The sequence below is a fragment of the Bufo bufo genome, chromosome 9, assembly GCF_905171765.1.
Source record: "Bufo bufo chromosome 9, aBufBuf1.1, whole genome shotgun sequence".
NCBI lineage: Eukaryota > Metazoa > Chordata > Amphibia > Anura > Bufonidae > Bufo > Bufo bufo.
Window position 1 is genome coordinate 199,972,788 of NC_053397.1, and position 25,054 is coordinate 199,997,841.

Genomic DNA, 25,054 nt, shown 5'->3' on the forward strand with positions numbered 1-25,054 from the left:
ACCCACTCCTGAATTGATGGAGGGGAATAAGATCTCCAGTGTCTATGAAGGACAGTGTGAGCAGCTGATGTAAAGTGACAAAAAAATCCCTTTTCTAATCGAAAAAAATTGAACCTCAGAGCGAGAGGAGAGCCAGCTGAGGAGTAGGAGAAACCCTCTCACCAGTCACTTGAAAACATATTTTGAAAATGTCCTGCCAAAAAGGCTGTACCCTGCATGTCTAATGGTGAGAGAAGAGACTCCTCTGCCAGCTTTTGCCTGCTCCTATGGCAAAGCACGCCATCCTTAGGCCTCATGCACACGATTTAGAATCATAGAATGTGTCGGCAGATAAGAACCATTTGGCCCATCTAGTCTGCCCAATATACTGAATACTATGGATAGCCCCTGGCCCTATCTTATAAGAAGGATGGCCTTATGCCTATCCCATGCATGCTTAAACTCCTCCACTGTATTTGCAGCTACCACTTCTGCAGGAAGGCAATTCCATGCATCCACTACTCTCTCAGTAAAGTAATACTTCCTGATATTACTTTTAAACCTTTGCCCCTATAATTTAAAACCATGTCCTCTTGTGGCAGTTTTTCTTCTTTTAAATATTCTTTCCTCTTTTACCTTGTTGATTCCCTTTTATGTATTTAAAAGTTTCTATCATATCCCCTCTGTCTCGTCTTTCTTCCAAGCTATACATGTTAAGGTCCTTTAATCTTTCCTGCTAAGTTTTATCCTGCAATCCATGTACCAGTTTAGTAGCTCTTCTCTGAACTCTCTCCAAAGTATCAATATCCTTCTGGAGATATGGTCTCCAGTACTGAGCACAATACTCCAGATGAGGTTTCACTACTGCTCTGTAGAGCGGCATGAGCACCTCCCTCTTTCTACTGGTAATGCCTCTCCCTATACACCCCAGCATTCTGCTAGCATCTCCTGCTGCTCTATGACATTGTCTGCCTACCTTTAAGTCTTCTGAAATAATGACCCCTAAATCCCTTTCCTCAGATACTGAGGTTAGGACTGTATCACTGATTTTATATTCTGCTCTTGGGTTTTTACGTCCCAGGTGCATTATTTTGCACTTATCCACATTAAATTTTAGTTGCCAGATTTTTGACCATTCCTCTAGTTTTCCTAAATCCTTTTCCATTTGGTGTATCCCTCCGGGAACATCAACCCTGTTACAAATCTTTGTGTCATCAGCAAAAAGACACACCTTACCATCGAGGCCTTCTGCAATTTCGCTGATAAAGATATTAAACAATATGGGTCCCAGAACATATCCCTGAGGTACCCCACTGGTAACAAGACCTTGGTCTGAATATACTCCATTGACTACAACCCTCTGTTGTCTGTCCCTCAGCCACTGCCTAATCCATTCAACAATATGGGAGTCCAAGCCCAAAGACTGCAATTTATTGATAAGCCTTCTGTGTGGGACAGTATCGAAAGCCTTACTGAAGTCTAGATAAGCGATGTCTACTGCACCTCCGCCATCTATTGTTTTAGTCACCCAATCAAAAAAATCTATAAGATTAGTTTGACATGATCTCCCTGAAGTAAACCCATGCTGTTTTTCATCTTTCAATCCATGGGATTTTAGATATTCCACAATCCTCTCTTTAAGTATGGTTTCCATTAATTTCCCCACTATTGATGTCAGGCTTACTGGCCTATAGTTGCCCGATTCCGCCCTACTACCTTTCTTGTGAATCGGCACAACATTTGCTAATTTCCAATCTTCTGGGACGACTCCTGTTGCCAGTGATTGGTTAAATAAATCTGTTAATGGTTTTGCTAGTTCACCGCTGAGCTCTTTTAACCACCTCAGCCCCCAGTGCTTAAACACCCTGAAAGACCAGGCCACTTTTTACACTTCTGACCTACACTACTTTCACCATTTATTGCTCGGTCATGCAACTTACCACCCAAATGAATTTTACCTCCTTTTCTTCTTACTAATAGAGCTTTCATTTGGTGGTATTTCATTGCTGCTGACATTTTTACTTTTTTTTGTTATTAATCGAAATTTAATGATTTTTTTTGCAAAAAAATGACATTTTTCACTTTCAGTTGTAAAATTTTGCAAAAAAAAACGAGATCCATATATAAATTTTGCTCAAAATTTATTGTTCTACATGTCCTTGATAAAAAAAAAATGTTTGGGTAAAAAAAAAATGGTTTGGGTAAAAGTTCTACCGTTTACAAACTATGGTACAAAAATGTGAATTTCCGCTTTTTGAAGCAGCTCTGACTTTCTGAGCACCTGTCATGTTTCCTGAGGTTCTACAATGGCCAGACAGTACAAACACCCCACAAATGACCCCATTTCGGAAAGTACACACCCTAAGGTATTCGCTGATGGGCATAGTGAGTTCATAGAACTTTTTATTTTTTGTCACAAGTTAGCGGAAAATGATGATTTTTTTTTTCTTTTTTTTTCTTACAAAGTCTCATATTCCACTAACTTGTGACAAAAAATAAAAAGTTCTATGAACTCACTATGCCCATCACGAAATACCTTGGGGTCTCTTTTTTCCAAAATGGGGTCACTTGTGGGGTAGTTATACTGCCCTGGCATTCTAGGGGCCCAAATGTGTGGTAAGGAGTTTGAAATCAAATTCTGTAAAAAATGACCAGTGAAATCCGAAAGGTGCTCTTTGGAATATGGGCCCCTTTGCCCACCTAGGCTGCAAAAAAGTGTCACATATCTGGTATCTCTGTATTCAGGAGAAGTTGAGGAATGTGTTTTGGGGTGTCTTTTTACATATACCCATGCTGGGTGAGATAAATATCTTGGTCAAATGCCAACTTTGTATAAAAAAATGGGAAAAGTTGTCTTTTGCCAAGATATTTCTCTCACCCAGCATGGGTATATGTAAAATGACACCCCAAAACACATTCCCCAACTTCTCCTGAATACGGAGATACCAGATGTGTGACACTTTTTTGCAGCCTAGGTGGGCAAAGGGGCCCATATTCCAAAGAGCACCTTTCGGATTTCACTGGTCATTTTTTACAGAATTTGATTTCAAACTCCTTACCACACATTTGGGCCCCTAGAATGCCAGGGCAGTATAACTACCCCACAAGTGACCCCATTTTGGAAAGAAGACACCCCAAGGTATTCGCTGATGGGCATAGTGAGTTCATGGAAGTTTTTATTTTTTGTCACAAGTTAGTGGAATATGAGACTTTGTAAGAAAAAAAAAAATAAAAAAAAAATCATCATTTTCCACTAACTTGTGACAAAAAATAAAAAATTCTAGGAACTCGCCATGCCCCTCACGGAATACCTTGGGGTGTCTTCTTTCCAAAATGGGGTCACTTGTGGGGTAGTTATACTGCCCTGGCATTTTCCAGGGGCCCTAATGTGTGGTAAGTAGGTAAATGACCTGTAAAATCCGAAAGGTGCTCTTTGGAATGTGGGCCCCTTTGCCCACCTAGGCTGCAAAAAAGTGCCACACATGTGGTATCTCCGTACTCGGGAGAAGTTGGGGAATGTGTTTTGGGGTGTCATTTTACATATACCCATGCTGGGTGAGATAAATATCTTGGTCAAATGCCAACTTTGTATAACAAAATCGGAAAAGTTGTCTTTTGCCAAGATATTTCTCTCACCCAGCATGGGTATATGTAAAATGACACCCCAAAACACATTCCCCAACTTCTCCTGAGTACGGCGATACCAGATGTGTGACACTTTTTTGCAGCCTAAATGCGCAAAGGGGCCCACATTCCTTTTATGAGGGCATTTTTAGACATTTGGATCCCAGACTTCTTTTCACGCTTTAGGGCCCCTAGAATGCCAGGGCAGTATAAATACCCCACATGTGACCCCATTTTGGAAAGAAGACACCCCAAGGTATTCAATGAGGGGCATGGCGAGTTCATAGAAATTTTTTTTTTTTCGCACAAGTTAGCGGAAATTGATTTTATTTTTTTTTTTCTCACAAAGTCTCCCTTTCCGCTAACTTGGGACAAAAATTTCAATCTTTCATGGACTTAATATGCCCCTCACGGAATACCTGGGGGTGTCTTCTTTCCGAAATGGGGTCACATGTGGGGTATTTATACTGCCCTGGCATTCTAGGGGCCCTAAAGCGTGAGAAGAAGTCTGGAATATAAATGTCTAAAAATTTTTACGCATTTGGATTCCGTGAGGGGTATGGTGAGTTTCTTGTGAGATTTAATTTTTTGACGCAAGTTAGTGGAATATGAGACTTTGTAAGAAAAAAAAAAAATTTCCGCTAACTTGGGCCAAAAAAATGTCTGAATGGAGCCTTACAGAGGGGTGATCAATGACGGGGGGGGGGTGATCAATGACAGGGGGGTGATCACCAGTCATTGATCACGCCCGTGTAAGGCTTCATTCAGACGTCCGTGTGCGTTTTGCGGATCCGATCCATCTATCAGTGGATCCGTAAAATTCATGCGGACATCTGAATGGAGCTTTACAAGGGGGTGATCAATGACAGGGGGGTAATCAATGACAGGGGGGTGATCAGGGAGTCCTATATGGGGTGATCACCACAGTCATTAATCATGCCCCTGTAAGGCTCCATTCAGACGTCCGTGTGCGTTTTGCGGATCCGATCCATCTATCAGTGGATCCGTAAAAATCATGCGGACGTCTGAATGGAGCTTTACAGGGGTGTGATCAATGACAGGGGGGTAATCAATGACAGGGGGGTGATCAGGGAGTCTATATGGGGTGATCAGGGGTGATCAAGGGGTTAATAAGTGACGGGAAGGGGGGGGGGTGTAGTGTAGTGTGGTGCTTGGTGCAACGAGGTGGTTAATAGCTTTGGGTGTATCCCATCAGGCCCCTGTGACTTATTTGTATTGATTTTAGACAGCTGACTTAGAACCTCTTCCTCTGTAAAGACACATGCATCAAAAGATTCATTAGTCTTTCTTCCTAACCAAGGTCCTTTTCCTTCATTTTCCTTCGTAAAGACTGAACAGAAGTATTCATTGAGGCAGTCAGCTAGTTCTTTATCTTCTTCCATCTACCTTCCTTCTTTTGTTTTTAATTTTGTAATTCCTTGTTTTAGTTTCCTTTTTTCATTTATGTATCTGAAGAATGCCTTATCGTCTTTTTTCCCTGACTGAGCTAATTTCTCTTCTGCCTGTGCTTTAGAAGCTCTTATAACTTGTTTAGGGTACTTTCACACTTGCGTTGTTTGATTCCGGCAGGCAGTTCCGTTGCCTGAACTGACTGCCTGATCAGGCAAACTGTATGCAAACGGATGTCATTTTTTCTGACTGATCAGGCATTTTTCAGACTGATCAGGATCCTGATCAGTCAGAAAAATGCCTGATCAGTCAGAAAAATGCATTGCAATACCGGATCCGTTTTTTCCGGTGTCATCAGGCAAAACGGATCCGTTTTTTTTTTTTTTTTCATTTTTAAAGGTCTGCGCATGCGCAGACCGGAAGGACGGATCCGGCATTCCGGTATTTTGAATGCCGGATCCGGCACTAATACATTCCTATGGAAAAAAATGCCGGATCCGGCATTCAGGCAAGTCTTCAGTTTTTTTCGCCGGAGATAAAACCGTAGCATGCTACGGTTTTCTCTTTTGCCTGATCAGTCAAAACGACTGAACTGAAGACATCCTGATGCAAACTGAACGGATTACTCTCCATTCAGAGTGCATGGGGATATGCCTGATCAGTTATTTTCCGGTATAGAGCCCCTGTGACGGAACTCTATGCCGGAAAAGAAAAACGCAAGTGTGAAAGTAGCCTTAGCCTGATTTTTTCGCGGTCCGCAAAACGGGGTTCCGTTGTTCCGTGATCCGTTTCCGTTTTTGTCTTCCTTGATTTTTGGAGGATCACCAGACATGAAGGAAAGTGAAAAAAAATCTAAGTCAAGTTTGCCATGCAAATGATAGGAAAAAAACAGACGCGTGCGCGCGGACGACAATCTTATATGCCTCCGTGTTTTTTCACGGACCCATTGACTTGAATGGGTCCGCGAACCGTTGTCCGTGAAAAAAATGGGACAGGTCATATTTTTTTGACAGACTGGAAACACGGATCACGGACGTGGATGACAAACGGTGCATTATCCGAGTTTTCAACGGATCCATTGAAAGTCAATGGGTCCGCAGAAAACCATGGACACAGAACACAACAACGGTCGTGTGCATGAGGCCTTACTGTAAGGCTACCACAAATTCCACGTGTATGGTTTGGAGGATCCGTGGCAGAAATCTGAGGCGGACACATAGATTTGTACCTTGGAATATATAGAGGTGTTGCCTGTGTTGCAGATCCAAAGGAAGATTAGCCCCGTTACATTTTATGTGTGAAATGGTTAACAATTGAAGCCTATTCACATGCGTTGGATGCACTGATTTCATCAGGATGTAGGCTGTGGGACTACATGGCGATCTTGGCTGACCAGAGATGGCACTGAATGGGGTCGTAGCACAGCCCGCAGGTTTCAGGGGTTCTGAGCCCCAGAATCGCAAAACAATCCAACATTGCAAGAATTATTTTTTTTTATATGCAATTCTGGGATCGATGTCTCGGCAACTTGTGAGCCATCCTGTGACCCCATTCAGTTCATTGGCTCCACTGTCGTTCAGTGGATGTCACCGTGTAAGTCCAGCCTTAGGTGCGAAATCAGTCAGATCTTTGACGTGAACATGGCCATGAACGTTGCTGTCTTTGGGGAGCCCATGACTGGTCTCCAAAGATCCGGGGGGGGAAACCCTGGCCAGCTGAAACGCGGTAACCTTTCAGAGTATTAGACTGCAGCCACATGGAGCCGATTTTTCTGCAGTGGAGTTTTGACTTGCGGGCGATCTCTCTGCCACTTGCTGGGCGACTATTTGCACGGTGCGGTTTGGCTGTAAATCGGTTGCACTTGCACATGACTTGCATTGGTCTATACTGGCATAGACTTGCAACTGAAAATTCCGCAGGTTTGTATTTTTTTGGGGAACTCTCACATCGTAAATGCCTAATGTCGTGTGTCACAACACGAGCACAATGACATTATGATGTGATATCCAAATATTTAAAAGAAAATTTTGGTCCAGAGTACAAACAGAATCTCCACTATCAAACGGACATAAGAAAAATTCAGAAAAACACACAAAAAGAGCAGCGCAAAGTCTTTAAGCTGCACGTGTACAGAAACACACCCGGCCATGCATGATAACAACATGTGAAACATAACACGGTTGACAAGATAATGGCAGTTATAACATGTCGACATTTACTATACAGAAAAGAATCATAAATAGTAACACTTATAGCATACCTATAGATGCGTCATACACAAGAATATTGGAGGTAGCGTTAAACTAATATGATATCGTAATAATAACTATCTGCAGTACATGTTACAATAAAGACATGGCACTACCCCTGAGGGGTGCAGACATTGGTCTCATGTTAGAATAACAGAGACCTATGCAAGCTAAACAGTAGCATACCCCTAGACATGGTGTGCTGCTAAACGGCCAGGGCGCAACCCCTCGATGCGCGTTTCACCATCTTCGTCATGCCTCTATATTCACAGCCTTAAGGGTTCAAGCACATGATCGTGGTTTTGGCCCACACCCGATCCACACATTTTTTTGCAGATCGGATGCAGACCCATTCACTTCAATGGGACTGCAAAAGATGTGGACAGCACACCCTGTGCTGTACGCATCCCTACGTCTTTTCCGAAAAAAATATATAGAACAATTCCTATTCTTGTCCGTTTTGCGGACAAGGAGAGGACATTTCTGAAGGAGAAGAAGAAATAAAAAGGCGGCAGGCTTTTGGCTGGTAACTGTGTTTTGCGGATATGCGATTTGCGGAACGCAAAAACGTCAACGCCGTGTGCATGAGTCCTAAGGGCGGTTTGAAATGCCTGAGCTTGGCCTGGGAAACGCTATCCCTTCATCGGCCGCATCTCCCCTGACTCAAACAGTGATTTATGATAGTCAGTTCCTATCTGATTGCGTTTTTTTTTTTAGAGCATATACCGATAACCTGCAAACTTTCAGGCCGATAGCCGGTAACTTATACCGATATTGTGTGCATCTTCATTTTTGAAAAAAAATAAAAATTCCTACACAAATCTGCTGTTAAATGAACATGTTTTATAATATAAATCTAATGCAAACAATTACGCCCAGAGCTTTATTATAATATATAGCGCCATATCCAGCAGCACCACCACCCCTCCCCCCTCACTGACTACCATGGCCTGCTTGCTTATTATCATTTAGTATAGATGCTTTATTAATTTATAATTTACATTTAGAATATACTAGTGCCAAATGCCAATTTCCAGCAACCACCAACCACAACATGGTATTAGCGGAAAGAAAAGAAAATGACCTTTTTAGTAGCAATTTGGCAAACCAAGCGGTTTACCTGGGCTGGCACACAAGCGGCAGAGCAGACTTGAACGGCACACGGCAGACAGCACTACTTCAGGGCCGGGACTTCAGCTCCTCTCCAGAATTCCCGTGTTTCGTGCGCACGCCTTGGTTTGCCGCGCGGAGCCGCGAGACTTCGAGACAGATTGGGGGGGGCTGGACGCATTATCAGCATGATCAGCAAGGTTAGATACCGATAAAATCATGAATATCGGCCGATAACATCGGTAAATCCGATAATCGGTCGATCCCTAATATATTGTACTGTAGTGTGAGCTCAACACAATGGAGCCGCAATCGGATAGGAACTGACTGTATCCTACTTTATTACCATGCAGTCAGTTCAGGTCGGTCCGGGAGATATGGCCGACACAGGGACAGTGTTTCCCAGGCCGAACACGGTTGTGTGAATCAGCCCTAAGTCCCCGAACCCAGAAATAGTAAAATTCTGCTATTTAGCCCTCATTTAGAGAACTGTATTCTTTCTCTGCATCCGATCCACATTTTTTTTTTTACGGATTGCACGTGGATTGCTCCTCGGATTGCACTACTGTACTTTTTACGACGATGTGCACACGAATGTAAAAAAGCTGAAGCCCAGCACACGAGGTCTGTGTTAAAACCTCACCGTTTAATAAAGTCTGGAAAAAATAAATAAACCACATACCGTGGGTACAGTACCACAGGATCGGTCTACGCGTTTCGAACTTAATAGTTCTTAATCGGGACCTTCATGTCATCCATGTGCTATCCGAATCTGTGCAGCAAATTATAGAAAACGTCCTTATCTTGTCTGTTTTACAGGCAAAAATAGGCATTTTGATAAGAGGGCCCGCAAAAAATGCAGGATGCACATTACCAGTATTTGCATTTTGCGGACTGAAAAACGGATACGGCCGTGTGAACGTAGCCTTACTTAGATGTAGAATAAAATTGACCGTAATCCAGCGTCTTACCACCTCTGAGTGAAGTATATCCCCCTCCCCTTTATTTTCTGTAACATGGCCTGAATGCACAAGATTGATGTGCGGTAACCAGAGTCGTCTTTTTTGAAGCTTCATTAAGCGAGTTCTGCTGCTGCTGCTGGATGCAATGAAGTAGGGATTGGTGTTAATCCCCTCATCTAGCCCTGATTGCCCGAAACTAATGGAATAATCACAGATGACCCAGGAGGGAGCTCACAGGTGTTTGCAGGGGCCGCAGACATATTGCCTTGCTGCTATTTCCACCTCTCCTATATCTGTGGATACTGTATGAACGTTGCTCCCCAGCATACGAAGAGCTGTAGATCAACCTCCCAAGACGGACCACACATTGGACAGAAACATTGACATCGCCTTGTGGTGTCCTCTCCTCGGGGGCGGGGGGGGGTTGTCACTTTAGAGAGACGTCCTTGCGATATCTTCCTTATTGCTCTCCTGTGTGAGCCGCCATTGACAGGGCAGATGGGGATGCGCTCTATAGTTCGGCATGGTAGCTGCTCATAGGATAAAATATATTTTTGTTAAAAAAAGTTATTGTACATTTTCGGATGAGTGCTGGGGAAGCGGGGCTTGTTTCATGGGGGGGCAAAAACGGGCAATTCTAGCACCCTCATCCTTTAGGTGCCCTATGGATGAGAACCCTAGGATTGCACTAAAACTAGTACTACTTAATGGTATATGGTGGTATTATTTAGGAATTGAGTTGCAGTATTTTGTAAGGACAATATATGACAGTATTATCTGGGCTCTTTAATAGAGTATTATTTGGACACTGCAAATTATTGGGCACTATATGGGTCGTTAAGTAGAATAATATTTGGATACTGTATATTATATGAAAATGTTATGGCAGTATTACATGGGCTCTTTAGGCTACTTTCACACTTGCGGCAGAGTGATCCGGCAAGCAGTTCCGTCGCCGGAACTGCCTGGCAGATCCGGCAAAATGTATGCCAACTGATGGCATCTGTAAGACTGATCAGGAGCCTGATCAGTCAGAAAAATGCATTGACATGCTTGATCCGTCTTTCTGGTGTCATCCGGCAAAACGGACCCGGCATTTATTTTTCTCACTTTTTTTCGCAGACCGGAAGGACGGATCCGGCATTCCGGTATTTTGAATGCCACTAATAATATGGCACTAATACATTATTTGGATACTGCATATTATTGGGCACTATATGGCAGTATTATATGGGCCGTTAAGTAGAGTAATATTTGGATACTGCATGTTCTATGGAAATTATATGGCAGTTTTACATGGGCTCTTTAGTATTTAGATACTGCATGTTAGTGGGCACTGTATGGCAATATTTGATTATTGCATATTATTAGGTATTATATGGGCTGTATATGGCCTAAAAATGGTAAGCGGTCGACCTTCTGTACTTGTAGCTCTCCATTTTCTGTAATACTGGCCTGGTTTGGAGGCATGTGCAGGTAGTGCCTAGGTCAGTGATGGAGAACCTCTTAGAGACCAAGTGCCCAAACTGCAACCCAAAACCCACTTATTTATCGCAAAGTGCCAACACGGCAATTTAACCTGAATACCAATATAGTGTATCTTCCATGTACTTTATCATTTAGCTATAATAACCTGCCTACATTCATTGTGCTGCCTGTGCTGTTCATAGCATGTCCTGCACTGATGAATGGCAGGAAAAGTCTAAGGCATATTGGTACACCATAGACTTTCTCCAGGGTGCGGGTGCCCACGCGTGCCATAGGTTCGCCATCACTGGCCTAGGTGAAGAGCTTTGGCATGGTGTCTGTCCGGGAAAACCAGAATTTTTCCTTTTTGTAACCTGCAGAAGATGTAATATTCCACCCTCAGGATACCCCTGTCCAGTCTGATGCCGCTCATTAGTAATCATACGCTTTCAGTAAGGAGCACTTTAATATTCCTTATTGATCTGAGGAGGTAAGTCCTGTAGCGTTGTGTGTCTGCGCCTGGGATGTTCTCGCTCAATGGCTTGGTCATATCATCTCGGTGCTGAACGTCCCCTGGCTTTTCTTTATTCTGCTGGGGTCAAGCAGGACCATATTGCTTGACCTCTCTCTATATACGTCGACTTCATTGAACGTGCCTCTGTAAATACTCTGGTCATGAAGGTCTCTCCGCAGCAAAGGGCAATTAACACATGTCCACATAGGCACGCCAGCTTGTCAGGAAGGGGGTCGTCTACCAAAGTATAGTGTAAAGCTTCCAATTTCTTTTGGGAGGTGATTTTTACTAATTTTCAGTGTATCTGATAGCTTCTATACAAATTCTTTGTATATCTACTGTATTCCGTATTCCCTTATAACCTTACTATAAAGAATGTCAAAAATCTGCTTTAGGGAAAGTGTAAAGTATATGTAACCTGTTTGGTATTTACCGTAATCCCCAAAAATTTGCAGCATTTTTTTAATATACTTTTTCAAATTTGCCATGATTTTCAAGATCTCTGCTTGTAAACATTGAATGGAAGCCTTCAATAGAGCACTGATATCTGTACTGTGATTAAAGGGCATCTGACACTGGCTGACCTGTTACATGTACTTGGCAGCTGAAGGCATCTGTGTTGGTCTCATGTTCATATGTGCCCTCATTGCTGAGAAAAATGATGTTTTAATATATGCAAATGAGCCTTTAGGAGCAACGGGGGCGTTGCCATTACACCTAGAGACTCTGCTTTCTCTGTAACTGCTGCACCTTCTGAACTTTGATTGACAGGACCAGGCAGTGTAAACGTGATCACACCTAACCCTGTCAATCAAAGGGATTGGACACAGGATCGGCAGATTGTGTATCTGCAAAATATGGATGCAGTCGAGTGTTGCATCTGCATTTTTTGTGGAACCATTCACTTCAGTGGGTCCGTGGTACACATTTAGGACATGTTATATCTTTTTGCAGAACAGACATATAGATGCGAACAGCACATGGATAATCCATGTGCTTTCCGCATCCGTATGTCCATTCCATGAAAATATAGAATATGTCTGTAAAATTAGGACCACAGACCCATTGAAGTCAACAGGTCTGGAAAAAAAAAATGCGTATACACAGACCATGTGCATAAGGCCATAATTGCTCATGGAAAATCTGCAGTGTTTACTGTAGCTGCAAAGTAGATTATATTTTAAAGGCTATGTACACCTTTTGGGGGCATTTTCTTCTATTGTTGCATTTTAGTAATTTTGAGCTAATTGGTCTTTATTAAAAATGTGGAGCCCTTTTCTCTGTACAGGGCTGAGATGCTCTAGTAGCAGGATCTGAATTTTCACTCTGTTCTGTTCAGCTGACTGCTCCTGATCTCTGACATTATAAACACTCATTATAGCTCAGTTCTGATCTTACTGGTAAGAATGTGGCTTAAATAAGTGTTTGTGACCTTTCAGTAATTTAGAGATAAGGGTTATTGGGCTACTTTCACTCTTGCGCTTTCCCTTCCACTATTGAGATCCGTCATAGGATCTCAATAGTGGGGGAAAACGCTTCCCTTGTTAATGGGGAAAAAAACTGTACAAAACGGAATTCACCAGAATGCGTTCTGTTTGGTTGCTTTTCCATAGCGGACAGAATAATGCTGCAAGCAGCGTTTTCTGTCCGCGATGTGGTGCGGAGCAAGACGGATCCGTCCTGACCCGCAATGTAAGTCAATGGGGACGGATCCGTTTTCTCTGACACAAAAGAAAACTGATCCGTCCCCCATTGACTTTCAATGGAGTTCATGACGGATCCGTCTTGGCGATGATAAAGATAATACAGCCGGATCCGTTCATAACGCATGCAGATGGTTGTAGTATCAGTAACAAAAGCGTTTTTGCTGATCCCTGCCGGATCCAGTGAAAATGCTAGTGTGAACGTAGCTTTAGATGAGTGGCACAAAGTGAAAGTAGGATACACACAGCTAGAAAAACAATTAACCCTTTGTGACAGAACACCTCAATATTTTTAATAAATACCAATTGGGAAAAATATTTTTACCCCAAAATTAGTAAAATGCAATCATAAAAAAAAAAATTGCCCCCGAAGGTGTACACACAGCCTTAAAGTCTGCAATGCAGAGAGGGAAAACTGCAGCAAATCTGCAACATTTTCACGACAATCTCTCTACAAAATCTCCTCTATTTGGTACAAATGTTACTGCTGTGTAATTCCGTCAGATACGTATGACCATATAGATAGAGAAAGCTAGTATAAACAGCGTACTGGTGCCAGTTTTGATTTCCGGGAAGTTTAGCTGTGTAATTTGTAGGAGACATTGTGATAACGGTATTATCCCCCCCCCCTCCCCCCTCCCCCCTCCCCCCACAGTCTTCTTATTTAGTTGTTTGGCTATTGTGTCATTTCACTATTCTTGTTTTATTCCTTAGGTTAAAAGAAATGTCTACGATCTCACCAGCATCCCCGTTCGCCATCAGGTGTGGGAAGGATGGCCTCCTTCTGCTCAAAGCGACAGCGTAAGTTTCCTGGTGAATGTACCGTAGGTTCTGCTCTCCGCTGTGATTCCCAGAACACAGCCCTTCTGATGACGGGCGAGTGCGAGCAGCAGTTTTTGGGGGAACTTGTGATGACAGCAGGTTGTTTTTAACCTTCAGAGAGAATGTAAGTGTTAATATGGGGTTGCTGCTTGCTTGCGTCCCTCGCTATATAAATATGAAGTGTATCCTGCGCACACCGCCAGCAGTGCCGATATCTGGTGAGCTGGTATGTGTCAGAAGAAAAAGAGGTTGGAAGAGATTATGGGGAAAAAAAATAAAAAATTTCCCCTGAAACAGCGCCACTATTGTCTTTTAGGCAGCATCTGGTATTGCAGATTAGCTCCACAGTATGTCAAACTTTGGAACTGACTTCCAAAGGGTTGAGGGGCTTATGGTCATGTGATAATGTGGGGCTTGTTGCAAGATCTGCAGGGCATCACTGGCCAGAGAGGCGACCCACCTCACCCGGGGATTGGCCGACAAGACATTACGAGGCATTTCCATGCTTGACGAGATGGGAGCCGGATGTAAAGAGCAGTGGGGACCAAGCTTCGTTAGATGAGGGATTGATGGAGATTAGGATTTCTTCTTGTGTGTTTTTCAGCACTTCTGACTGCACTGCCAACTATTTTTGATTAGCTAGAGCACCCATTTAAAGGGGTTTTCCGGTAGTAGAATATCCTCAGCATAGACCGTCTACATCTGATCGATGGGGACCTGGCACCCCGTCAATCAGCTATTTGAAGAGGCTGAGGCACTCCACTGAGTATTGTGACCTCCAAGCACAGTGCCATATAGTGGCTGTACTCGGTATTGCAGGATTGAGCTGCGCCCAGCCCATGTGAACCTAGGGTGCTGGAAATCAGACTTCTACTGATGAGAAATTCATGACTTAGGCCTCATGCCCACGGCCGTTGTTTTGGTCCGCACCCGAGCCGCATTTTTGGCGGCTCGGATGCGGCCCCATTCACTTCAATGGGGCCGCAAAAGATGCGGACAGCACTCCGTTCTGTGGCCCCGCAAAAAATAAATAAATAACATGTCCTATTCTAGTCGGCGCTTTACAGACAAGAATAGGCAGATATATTAAAGGCTGTCTGTGCCGTTCCACAAATTTTGGAACGCGCACGGACGCCATCCGTGTTTTGCGGACCACAAAACACACAACGGTCGTGTGCATGTAGCATTATCCTGAGGATAGGTTATCGGTCTCTTACTTCCAGAAAACCCCTTTAAAGGGGTTGCCTCAATTGAGTAAATGGCATTTATCATGTAGAGAAAGTTAATACCAGGCACTTACTAATGTATTGTGATTGTCCATATTGCCTCCTTTGCTGGCTGGATTCATTATACAAGGCTTGTATCCAGGAGTTACGACCACCCTGTAATCCAGCAGTGGTGGCCGTGCATGCACACTATAGGCCTATGCGCACTCCCATGGTCCCGGCCGCCAGAGAGGCTGGCGCTTTTTCCTGTAGTGTGCAAGCACGACCATCGCTGCTGGATTACAGGGTGGTCGTAACCATGGAAATTAGCAGTGTATAATGTGATGGAAAAATGAATAAAGGAGGCAATATGGACAATCACAATACATTAGTAAGTGCCTTGCATTAACTTTCTCTACATGATAAATGCTATTTCCTGAAGTGAGACGACCCCTTTAATGGTATTTTATTTTAATTTTTTTGTATTAAGATGGAGAATACATAAAAGTTGTGGACCCTGCCCTCTCCTGTCAGCAGTACTGGCTCAGCTCCTTCCTGGGGTCTTCTGCATGCTTGCATCCATCACCACATACTTGGCAGATTTTGTTTGAATTAGACCCCGGCCTTGTTTTCATGACCACATTCTATGGCGGGCACACATAGAAGAGCATTTTATGGTGCGCCATCGGTTCCGCACGAGAGCTTCTCTAAAGCCTCGGCAGCCGTGTATATAGACGTAAGATGTAGCTCGCCCCGGGGGACATTGTTACTGTGCAAAGTACTAAAATTACTTATATCAAATGCGCTGTGGAAATAATAGGTCTTAATATATCCAGTTGAGAGCAGTTCCTGGCACCCTGCTTGGTGACTGTGACCTGCAGATTACAATGGTGATGACATGGCCCTGGCTGTGATGTGGTGACAGAGCGCAGTAGAGCAGGAAACACACATAATCGGGAAAATTTGCAAACTTTTCTGCAGTAAGGCTACTTTCACACTAGCGTTAATATTTTCCGGTATTGAGATCCGTCATAGGGTCTCAATACCGGAAAGAAACGCTTCCGTTTTGTCCCCATTCATTGTCAATGGGGACAAAACTGAACTGTATGAAACGTAAGGCTCCAAAATGCATTCTGTTCCGTTTGGTTGCGCTCCCATTGCGGACAGAATAACGCTGCAAGCAACGTTTTTCTGTCCGCGATGTGGTGCGGAGCAAGACAGATCCGTCCTGACTCACAATGTAAGTCAATGGGGACAGATCCGTTTTCTCTGACACAATAGAAAACGGATCCGTCCTCCATGGACTTTCAATGGTGTTCATGATGGATCCGTCTGGGCTGTGTTACAGATAATACAACCAGATCTGTCTTGGCTATAGAAGACATAATACAACCAGATTTGTCTTGGCTATAGAAGACATAATACAACCAGATCTGTCTTGGCTATAGAAGACATAATACAACCAGATCTGTCTTGGCTATAGAAGACATAATACAACCGGATCTGTCTTGGCTATAGAAGACATAATACAACCGGATCTGTCTTGGCTATAGAAGACATAATACAACCGGATCTGTCTTGGCTATAGAAGACACAATGCAACCGGATCTGTCTTGGCTATAGAAGACAAAATACAACCGGATCTGTCTTGGCTATAGAAGACATAATACACTGCTCAAAAAAATAAAGGGAACACTTAAACAACACAATGTAACTCCAAGTCAATCACACTTCTGTGAAATCAAACTGTCCACTTAGGAAGCAACACTGAGTGACAATCAATTTCACATGCTGTTGTGCAAATGGGATAGACAACAGGTTGAAATTATAGGCAATTAGCAAGACACCCCCAATAAAGGAGTGGTTCTGCAGGTGGTAACCACAGACACTTCTCAGTTCCTATGCTTCCTGGCTGATGTTTTGGTCACTTTTGAATGCTGGCGGTGCTTTCACTCTAGTGGTAGCATGAGACGGAGTCTACAACCCACACAAGTGGCTCAGGTAGTGCAGCTTATCCAGGATGGCACATCAATGCGAGCTGTGGCAAGAAGGTTTGCTGTGTCTGTCAGCGTAGTGTCCAGAGCATGGAGGTGCTACCAGGAGACAGGCCAGTACATCAGGAGACGTGGAGGAGGCTGTAGGAGGGCAACAACCCAGCAGCACGACCGCTATCTCCGCCTTTGTGCAAGGAGGAACAGGAGGAGCACTGCCAGAGCCCTGCAAAATGACCTCCAGCAGGCCACAAATGTGCATGTGTCTGCTCAAATGGTCAGAAACTGACTCCATGAGGGTGATATAAGGGCCCAACGTCCACAGGTGGGGGTTGTGCTTACAGCCCAACAACGTGCAGGACGTTTGGCATTTGCCAGAGAACACCAAGATTGGCAAATTCGCCATTGGCGCCCTGTGCTCTTCACAGATAAAAGCAGGTTCACACTGAGCACATGTGACAGACGTGACAGAGTCTGGAGACGCCGTGGAGAACGTTCTGCTGCCTGCAACATCCTCCAGCATGACCGGTTTGGCATTGGGTCAGTAATGGTGTGGGGTGGCATTTCTTTGGAGGGCCGCACAGCCCTCCATGTGCTCGCCAGAGGTAGCCTGACTGCCATTAGCTACCGAGATGAGATCCTCAGACCCCTTGTGAGACCATATGCTGGTGCGGTTGGCCCTGTGTTCCTCCTAATGCAAGACAATGCTAGACCTCATGTGGCTGGAGTGTGTCAGCAGTTCCTGCAAGACGAAGGCATTGATGCTATGGACTGGCCCGCCCGTTCCCCAGACCTGAATTCAATTGAGCACATCTGGGACATCATGTCTCGCTCTATCCACCAACGTCACATTGCACCACAGACTGTCCAGGAGTTGGCAGATGCTTTAGTCCAGGTCTGGGAGGAGATCCCTCAGGAGACCGTCCGCCACCTCATCAGGAGCATGCACAGGTGTTGTAGGGAGGTCATACAGGCACGTGGAGGCCACACACACTACTGAGCCTCATTTTGACTTGTTTTAAGGACATTACATCAAAGTTGGATCAGCCTGTAGTGTGTTTTTCCACTTTAATTTTGAGTGTGACTCCAAATCCAGACCTCCATGGGTTGAAAAATTTGATTTCCATTTTTTTATTTTTGTGTGATTTTGTTGTCAGAACATTCAACTATGTAAAGAACAAAGTATTTCAGGAGAATATTTAATTAATTCAGATCTAGGATGTGTTATTTTTGTGTTCCCTTTATTTTTTTGAGCAGTGTACAACCGGATCTGTCTTGGCCATAGAAGACATAATACAACCAGATCTGTCTTGGCCATAGAAGACATAATACAACCGGATCTGTCTTGGCTATAGAAGACATAATACAACCGGATCTGTCTTGGCTATAGAAGACATAATACAACCAGATCTGTCTTGGCTATAGAAGACATAATACAACCGGATCTGTCTTGGCTATAGAAGACATAATACAACCGGATCTGTCTTGGCTATAGAAGACATAATACAACCGGATCTGTCTTGGCTGTAGAAGACATAATACAACCAGATCTGTCTTGGCTATAGAAGACATAATACAACCACATCTGTCTTGGCTATAGAAGACATAATACAACCAGATCTGTCTTGGCTATAGAAGACATAATACAACCAGATCTGTCTTGGCTATAGAAGACATAATACAACCAGATCTGTCTTGGCTATAGAAGACATAATACAACCGGATCCGTTCCTGACGGATGCATGTGGCTGTATTATGGTAACAGAAGCGTTTTTGCAGATCCATGATGGATCCGCAAAAAACGCTAATGTGAAAGTAGCCTTATTTGCATGTACTGTTTGGTAAAAAAACACAGGTGCATAAAGTCCAACCTGTGTTGATACAGAACAAGGCAAGAACCCCTTTGAGGTCGTCACCAGTTACCTCCCCCCTCCTCATCTTCCTAATTAGGGGAAAAAATTCCTTCCTTACTCAAAATATGGAATCAGAATTGATCCCCAGATCAACATCCCTTCTCTAGAAATCTGATGTTGGAAAAATCTGTTTTACCCCCTGCATCCAATGAGCTCAGCTGAACTGTTAGGAACGTGGTTGGCAAGAACAACCAGCAGAATTTAGATTGCAGCTCTGGAGGGTAACGCATGCTGGAAATCTGGAGCAGTTCTTCCAGCTATGTAATCACAATTGACTCAAAAGGTTTTGTAGGTCTATCTGTTTTGTAAACTAGAATGTTCACTACCAATGACGATAAGTGGCGGCACCTTTGTCCTTGTGTCTGGTATGGCGGCTTAGCTCTACTCAAGTGAATGGGACAAGGCGCAAGGATAGCGCATATTTCTAATATCGTACAGCCCTTTTCTGATCTCGTGTGTCAGCTGTTCATGATGAGGACCCTGTTCTAGCCTTTGGATGTAGGCAAGAATATTTGCGTTCACTGGCAGCAAGCAGAGATATTGAAAAAAAAGTAATTAAAACAGAAAGCATATTACAAAGTTGTCAAAGCTTCTCACTATGAAATTATTAAAGGGGTTATCCGTATCTTTAATATTGTTGGCTTATCTTTAGGATTACCCCTTAATATTGGAACGGTGGTGGTCCGGCCGATTGTGCGTTTGTATTAATGCACACCGTCCGTGACATTAAAACCACTGAGAGATGACATGAAAGGCATTGATGATCTCGTGACAGTGGCACTTGTCAAAGAAAGTATACAGTTTTTCTTAAAGTTGATGTGTTGACAGCTGGAAAAATGGGCAAGTGAAAGGGTCTGAGTGACTGTGGCAAGGGGCAAATGATGATGGCCAGACGACTGGGTCAGAGAATTTCTAATACAGCAGGTCTTAAAGGATTGTAGGTATTCAGTGGTTAATACCTACCAAAAGTGGTCCAAGGAAGGACAACCAGTAAACCCTTCAACCGGGTCATGGGCATCCCAAAATCATTTATAGGGGTCGTCTCACTTCAGCAAATGGCATTTATTATGTAGACTCAGTTAATACAAGGCACTTACTAATGTACTGTGATTGTCCATATTGCCTCCTTTGCTGGCTGGATTCATTTTCCCCTCTCATTATACACGGCTTGTTTCCGGGGGTTACGACCACCCTGCAATCCAGCAGTGGTGTTTGTGATTGCACATTATAGGAAAAAGCTCCAGCCTTTCTGGTGAACAGGACCATGGGAGCGCACACAGGTACGCATGCGCAGCAGCTCCCCGCCATTCCTATCTTGAAACGAGCAGTGTATGATGTGATGGAAAAATGAATCCAGCCAGCACAGGAAGCAATATGGTCAATCACAATACATTAGTAAGGTCCTTGTATTAACTTTCTCTACATGATAAATGCTATTTACTGAAGTGACACATCCCCTTTAGTGGGACAATACCTTTAAGAGTGTACGGAGCGAAGGCTAGATTAACGCTTGACAATTTTGCAGTTCATGCAGAATTCGTGCATTGGTGGATCAGGGCTGTTTTGATGACACGGTGGAAAGTTCACAATATTAAAGGGGTATTCCAGCAGACGGTTATCCCTTATCCACACGATAGGGGATAACTGTTAGATCGGTGGGGGTCCTATCTGATCACAAGAAAGGGAGCTGCGTACCGCGTGGAGCCCCCTTGAAATGGACGGTGTGGCTGGTCGGAAACACACGCCACTGCTCCATTCATTTCTAGGGGAGCATTGTAGTGGGGTAGGGCTGCAGCTATCGACTATTTTTGTAATAGAGTATTCTAATAACAAAAAACTAATTAAAAGAACTTTTTTCTTCATAAAAACTCATCAGCCCCCTCAGTGCCATCAGCTGCCCCCTCAGTGCCATCAGCTGCCCCCTCAGTGCCATCAGCTTCCCCCTCAGTGCCATCAGCTGCCCCCTCAGTGCCATCAGCTTCCCCCTCAGTGCCAGTGCCATCAGCTTCCCCCTCAGTGCCATCAGCTGCCCCCTCAGTGCCATCAGCTGCCCCCTCAGTGCCATCAGCTGCCCCCTCAGTGCCATCAGCTGCCCCCTCAGTGCCATCAGCTGCCCCCTCAGTGCCATCAGCTGCCCCCTCAGTGCCATCAGCTGCCCCCTCAGTGCCATCAGGTGCCACCCATGACACCAGCTGTCCCCCCCTAGTGCCACCATCTCCCCCTCCTAGCCATGTCCCCAGCACCGGTGAAATAAACCTCTCCTGTAGGGGCGCCGCTCCACAGCTCCTCCATCTTCTTCCCCGCACACTGCACTGCGTCGTCCTGCCGTCACACAGCGTCGTGTGGAGCCCCTTTGAAATGGAGCCCCCTTGAAATGGACCGCGTGGAGCCCCCTTGAAATGGACGGTGTGGCTGGTCGGAAACACACGCCACTGCTCCATTCATTTCTAGGGGAGCATTGTAGTGGGGTAGGGCTGCAGCTATCGACTAAAAGAACTTTTTTCTTCATAAAAACTCATCAGCCCCCTCAGTGCCATCAGCTGCCCCCTCAGTGCCATCAGCTGCCCCCTCAGTGCCATCAGCTTCCCCCTCAGTGCCATCAGCTGCCCCCTCAGTGCCATCAGCTGCCCCCTCAGTGCCATCAGCTGCCCCCTCAGTGCCATCAGCTGCCCCCTCAGTGCCATCAGCTTCCCCCTCAGTGCCATCAGCTGCCCCCTCAGTGCCATCAGCTGCCCCCTCAGTGCCATCAGCTGCCCCCTCAGTGCCATCAGCTGCCCCCTCAGTGCCATCAGCTGCCCCCTCAGTGCCATCAGCTGCCCCCTCAGTGCCATCAGCTGCCCCCTCAGTGCCATCAGCTGCCCCCTCAGTGCCATCAGGTGCCACCCATGACACCAGCTGTCCCCCCCTAGTGCCACCATCTCCCCCTCCTAGCCATGTCCCCAGCACCAGTGAAATAAACCTCTCCTGTAGGGGCGCCGCTCCACAGCTCCTCCATCTTCTTCCCCACACACTGCCATGTCGTCCTGCCGTCACACAGCGTCGGGTCGTAGTGCGCACTTGCATGCACTATGACCTGACTATGTGTCAGGATACAGTGCAGCGTGGTGCGGGCCGGCGGGTGACCACAGAGCAGTGAGTAATAGCAAGCGCTTCACTTACGCTCCGTGGTCACCTGACATATGAATCCTCGATGCAAAAAATTTGCATTGAGGATTTTTTTTATGTCAAATTATTCTATTCAATCGAGTAATCGTTTCAGCCCTATGGTAACTCTGCTATCTCCAGCACTCCCATAGAAATAAATGGTGCGGCAGTGCGCATGTCCAACCCGCTGCTCCGTCCATTTCAGAGGGGTGAAACCCGTTCTTGTAATCGTTGGGGGTCCCAACGGCATTAGTTATTCCCTATCCTGTGGCTAGGGGGTAACTTTCTGTAACCAGAATACCCCTTTAAGTGGGTGGCTTTAATGTTATGGCCGACCAGTGTATACAATTTGTTTTTCCCGAGTTGTCATATTGCTTATCATGGTTCACGGCGCTATGTCCTCTTCTGCCGCACGTTATGTGCAGGTCCTTAGGTCTGACGGTATGTAATAAACTTCTCGATAAATAATTCATATATTGTTATGAATCATTTAAAAAATAACTGTGACTGCATTTCCCCACGGACTCGACAACCTACCTTCCCCTCCACAGTGAAACCTGGCGCTCTGCAACACTTGTCAATAGCACGTCTCCACCAGGAAGGAGGAGGGGGGGGCAACGTCTGAAGAATATATTCAAGCTGTGACAGCGAAGCTGAGATTCACACAGAGGACAAACCCCCAGAAATCTCATTTTGCACATTAACAGGGGCACTTTTTGGTTTCTTTAGTGAAGGAATAATTTTAACACTGTGAATTAATCTGCCGGGTCTAATTAAAGAAGATGTTTATTTTAATCCCCGCAGATTTATCGCAGATTTATCACCAGCGACGTCTCGGCAAAGCCTATAGCCTCCCCGTAAGGCGGTATTCCAATTTATTCTCCAAAATCTGGCCGCCAACGTTATTGTTGCATGTGTCCTAATTATCGGGGGGTTGGGTAAATTGTTTTTGGGACTTTCTAAATGTATTTTATTTAACCCATTACCTGTTAATGTGCGGATCTCAACCTCGCTCAAAACAAGGCATTACTTTATCAGATCCTTTATTTCATGAGGAATTAGAAGATTTGGGTCTTACCACTAATACTACTATATTAGTATCTAAGCCTGAGGTTGAATTGGGGGATTGTAGTTGTAGACTTTGAAATATTCCAATTTATTTTTAAAGAGTAACTCAACTTTTATTAAACTTTTTTTTTCTAATAAATGTCCCAAATGCCCCAAAAATAATGTTTCTAATATACTTTATTAATAAATTTTTTGCCTTTTTGCTAAAGAAATTTGCCTTCTGCGCCAGTGCCATTGTGGTCCGCAGTGCACAGACACCGGCCATGTGCTTCCCATATTTCGGTGCAGACCCATTAATTCGAATGGGTTTGCAATATACGGCAAAAGATAGGTCATGTCCCCAAAGCCCATGGAAGCTCTTCTGGGTGCTTCTGTGGACTTTTGATCCATGCCTCTGCTCCATGTCAAGTCAATATGTCCGCTTCCGTAATATGGAATTTACACGGCCAGTGACAGTATATTGTGGAACCGCCGTTTGCGGTCCGCTATATGGGCACTGATGGCTTACGGTTGTGTGAATGAGGCCTTAGACTAACGCGATGCTTGGACCCCAACAACCCATAGTATCAATCTATTTATTATCTCGTAAGTAGCATTATACATTCAGTGTGAGCAACACATTACTAAAGTCCGCCACACACATACATTGTTGGCCAAACCCACTGTTTTCGATGAGGGAAACCACTAGGGATGCAGTAAACGATTATTTTAGAGATCGAGTATTCTATCGATAATTTTTTTTTACGATTAATCGAGTAATCTAATAAGGAAAAATAAATTAATAGACTGTTTTCCTTTATAAAAACTCAGACGCCCTGCCATCAGTCTCCAACACCCTTCTTTCCCCCCTGTGCGATTTAGCTCAAGTGCATCAGCTCTCCACCCCCCCGTGCCATCAGCTCTCCACCCCCCCGTGCCATCAGCTCTCCACCCCCCCGTGCCATCAGCTCTCCACCCCCCCGTGCCATCAGCTCTCCACCCCCCCGTGCCATCAGCTCTCCACCCCCCCGTGCCATCAGCTCTCCACCCCCCGTGCCATCAGCTCTCCACCCCCCCGTGCCATCAGCTCTCCACCCCCCGTGCCATCAGCTCTCCACCCCCCGTGCCATCAGCTCTCCACCCCCCGTGCCATCAGCTCTCCACCCCCCGTGCCATCAGCTCTCCACCCCCCGTGCTATCAGCTCTCCACCCCCCCGTGCCATCAGCTCTCCACCCCTCCGTGCCTACAGCTCTCCCCCCAGTGCCTACAGCTCTCCCCCCAGTGCCTACAGCTCTCCCCCCAGTGCCTTCAGCTCTCCCCCCCTCCGTGCCTTCAGCTCTCCCCCCCTCCGTGCCTTCAGCTCTCCCCCCCTCCGTGCCTTCAGCTCCCCCCAGTGCCTTCAACTCCCCCCAGTGCCTTCAGCTCTCCCACCCCAGTGCCTTTAGCTGCCCCCCCCCCTAAGTGCCATGAGCTGCCCCCCCCCAAGTGCCATGAGCTGCCCCCCCCCCCCTAAGTGCCATGAGCTGCCCCCCCCCCCCTAAGTGCCATGAGCTGCCCCCTCCCCTCTAAGTGCCATGAGCTGCCCCCTCCCCTCTAAGTGCCATGAGCTGCCCCCTCCCCTCTAAGTGCCATGAGCTGCCCCCTCCCCTCTAAGTGCCATGAGCTGCCCCCTCCCCTCTAAGTGCCATGAGCTGCCCCCTCCCCTCTAAGTGCCATGAGCTGCCCCCTCCCCTCTAAGTGCCATGAGCTGCCCCCTCCCCTCTAAGTGCCATGAGCTGCCCCCCCCCCCCTAAGTGCCATGAGCTGCCCCCTCCCCTCTAAGTGCCATGAGCTGCCTTCCCCTCTAGTGCATAGCTGCCCCTCCCCTCTAAGTGCCATGAGCTGCCCCTCCCCTCTAAGTGCCATGAGCTGCC

At 45.4% G+C, this 25,054-nt stretch overlaps 1 protein-coding gene across 2 annotated transcripts in view; it reads left to right on the forward strand.

Moving 5' to 3' along the window:
• The window catches only part of FAF1 (Fas associated factor 1), a 303,897-nt gene that overhangs the window by 124,326 nt on the left and 154,517 nt on the right, over positions 1–25,054 (forward strand). For both annotated transcript variants that reach the window (XM_040407595.1, XM_040407596.1), the window contains exon 8: positions 13,733–13,819. In XM_040407595.1, coding sequence (XP_040263529.1) covers positions 13,733–13,819 — 87 coding nt within the window. The remainder of the gene's footprint in view (positions 1–13,732; positions 13,820–25,054) is intronic.